The sequence below is a fragment of the Eimeria mitis genome, genomic scaffold, assembly GCF_000499745.2.
Source record: "Eimeria mitis Houghton genomic scaffold, Emh_scaff2242, whole genome shotgun sequence".
Lineage (NCBI taxonomy): Eukaryota > Apicomplexa > Conoidasida > Eucoccidiorida > Eimeriidae > Eimeria > Eimeria mitis.
Window position 1 is genome coordinate 7,059 of NW_013570570.1, and position 275 is coordinate 7,333.

At 48.7% G+C, this 275-nt stretch overlaps 1 protein-coding gene across 1 annotated transcript in view; it reads right to left on the minus strand.

The window, feature by feature from the left end:
• EMH_0050850 (uncharacterized protein) overlaps positions 1 to 275 on the minus strand; it is a gene marked incomplete at both ends in the record, with an annotated part of 2,721 nt that overhangs the window by 1,469 nt on the left and 977 nt on the right. Inside the window, one exon of the mRNA XM_013496695.1 lies at positions 75 to 221. Within this exon, the coding sequence (XP_013352149.1) occupies positions 75 to 221 (147 nt within the window). The remainder of the gene's footprint in view (positions 1 to 74; positions 222 to 275) is intronic.

Consider the following 275-nt stretch of genomic DNA (forward strand, 5'->3'; position numbering starts at 1 on the left):
GCCGCTGCCTGCTGCATGCATGCATGCATGCATGCATGCATGCACCGACAGCAGCAGGAGTGTGAATGCCTCACCTCAACCTTAAGCTCCTTCATATCCTTGAGCGCCTTGATGTGCTTCATGTGGGGGGGCAGCGCCTTCTCTAGCAGCGCCTTTATCACCGCCTCTTTGTTGTACAGACGCCCTATACGACAGGCCAGTAACGGCGGCTGCAGCTTCTCCTGCATCGTAATCGCAAATATATATATATATATATATATATATATATATATATA